This window comes from Haplochromis burtoni, unplaced genomic scaffold (genome assembly GCF_018398535.1).
Source record: "Haplochromis burtoni strain Fernald_Lab_line unplaced genomic scaffold, NCSU_Asbu1 Contig_6596, whole genome shotgun sequence".
Taxonomy (NCBI): domain Eukaryota; kingdom Metazoa; phylum Chordata; class Actinopteri; order Cichliformes; family Cichlidae; genus Haplochromis; species Haplochromis burtoni.
In genome coordinates, this window is record NW_024588955.1 from 1 (window position 1) to 1,204 (window position 1,204).

The 1,204-nt window shown below is 48.8% G+C and overlaps 1 protein-coding gene across 1 annotated transcript; it reads left to right on the forward strand.

Moving 5' to 3' along the window:
* Positions 1–515: 515 nt before the first annotated feature.
* LOC121814048 (diacylglycerol kinase delta-like) lies at positions 516–1,198 on the forward strand (the record flags this gene model as incomplete). The annotated part of the gene is given in 2 exon segments (XM_042218046.1): positions 516–626; positions 706–1,198. Coding segments are annotated over 2 exon segments (297 nt in total), but the record flags the coding sequence as incomplete, so codon positions are not given.
* Positions 1,199–1,204: the final 6 nt, after the last annotated feature.

Consider the following 1,204-nt stretch of genomic DNA (forward strand, 5'->3'; position numbering starts at 1 on the left):
AGCCTTCGGCGCGTCGCTGTGACGTAATCGGTCTACAAATGCGGCCTCAGGAGGAAGCAGCCCAGGAATTTGGACACGACACAAATCTCTTCAAACACTGAAAATGAGAGAAAATTAGAATAATGTCAATAATAATTCTGACAGACATAAAAGACTGAGTTTTTTAACTTTTCAAAATAAAAGCACGGGAACGAGGAGATAAATCACAGGTTTAATGCCTGCTCATGCAGTGAAGTCTGGAATTTCCCGCAGCAGCAAATGGAAGAACAGGACGAACATGGGTTCTATTTAGAGTATGGGACAAACATTGAGATTGAGTCATGTGGGACTCTGACAGGAAGCTCCACTCCACTGTTTCCTGCTGTCCCACGCCTCAGCCGCCAGAAACATTCAAACACTTCCAACTTTATTTAAAACTGTGCAGCGGACAGCCTCCATCTTTACACAAGATTTACACACTTTCAGCTTGAGAAAGAAGAAATCTGTGCTCACAGGTGTGTGTGTGTGTGTTTCAGACTGTGCTGAAGGAGGGGAACCTGCTGAAACAGACGAGCTCGTTCCAGCGCTGGAAGCGGCGATACTTCAAGCTGAGAGGGAGGACACTGTACTACGCTCAGACCGCCAAGGTGACCACCCTGCCGCTCAGTTGCTGGGCTGTGTTCTGAGGACGCACGCGTGAGCATAACCTTTTCTGTGTGTCTGCAGTCCATCATCTTTGACGAAGTCGACCTGACGGACGCCAGCGTGGCCGAGTCCAGCACCAAAAACGTCAACAACAGCTTCACCGTGAGTCTTAATAATAATGGATTGGATTTATATAGCGCTTTTCAAGGCACCCAAAGCGCTTTACAATGCCACTATTCAGTCACTCTCACATTCATACACTGGTGAAGGCAAGCTACAGTTGTAGCTACAGCTGCCCTGGGGCAGACTGACAGAAGCGAGGCTGCCATATCGTGCCATCGGCCCCTCTGGCCAAACCTGCAGCAGCACGGCCAGGTTCATCCACCGCTGAAAATAGTCCCCACACAGGCCGCTGTTCCTGCTCTGTGTGGTTACACTACAGGAAGTGACCTCAGGATAGATTCCTGTTTAATTCACATTCTGTCTAATCAGCTGATCAGTGACTGGAAGCAGGCGTGGCTGAGTTACGTCTGTCACTCATTGTGTGTCTGTGTGTGTGTGTGTGTGTGTGTGTGTGTGT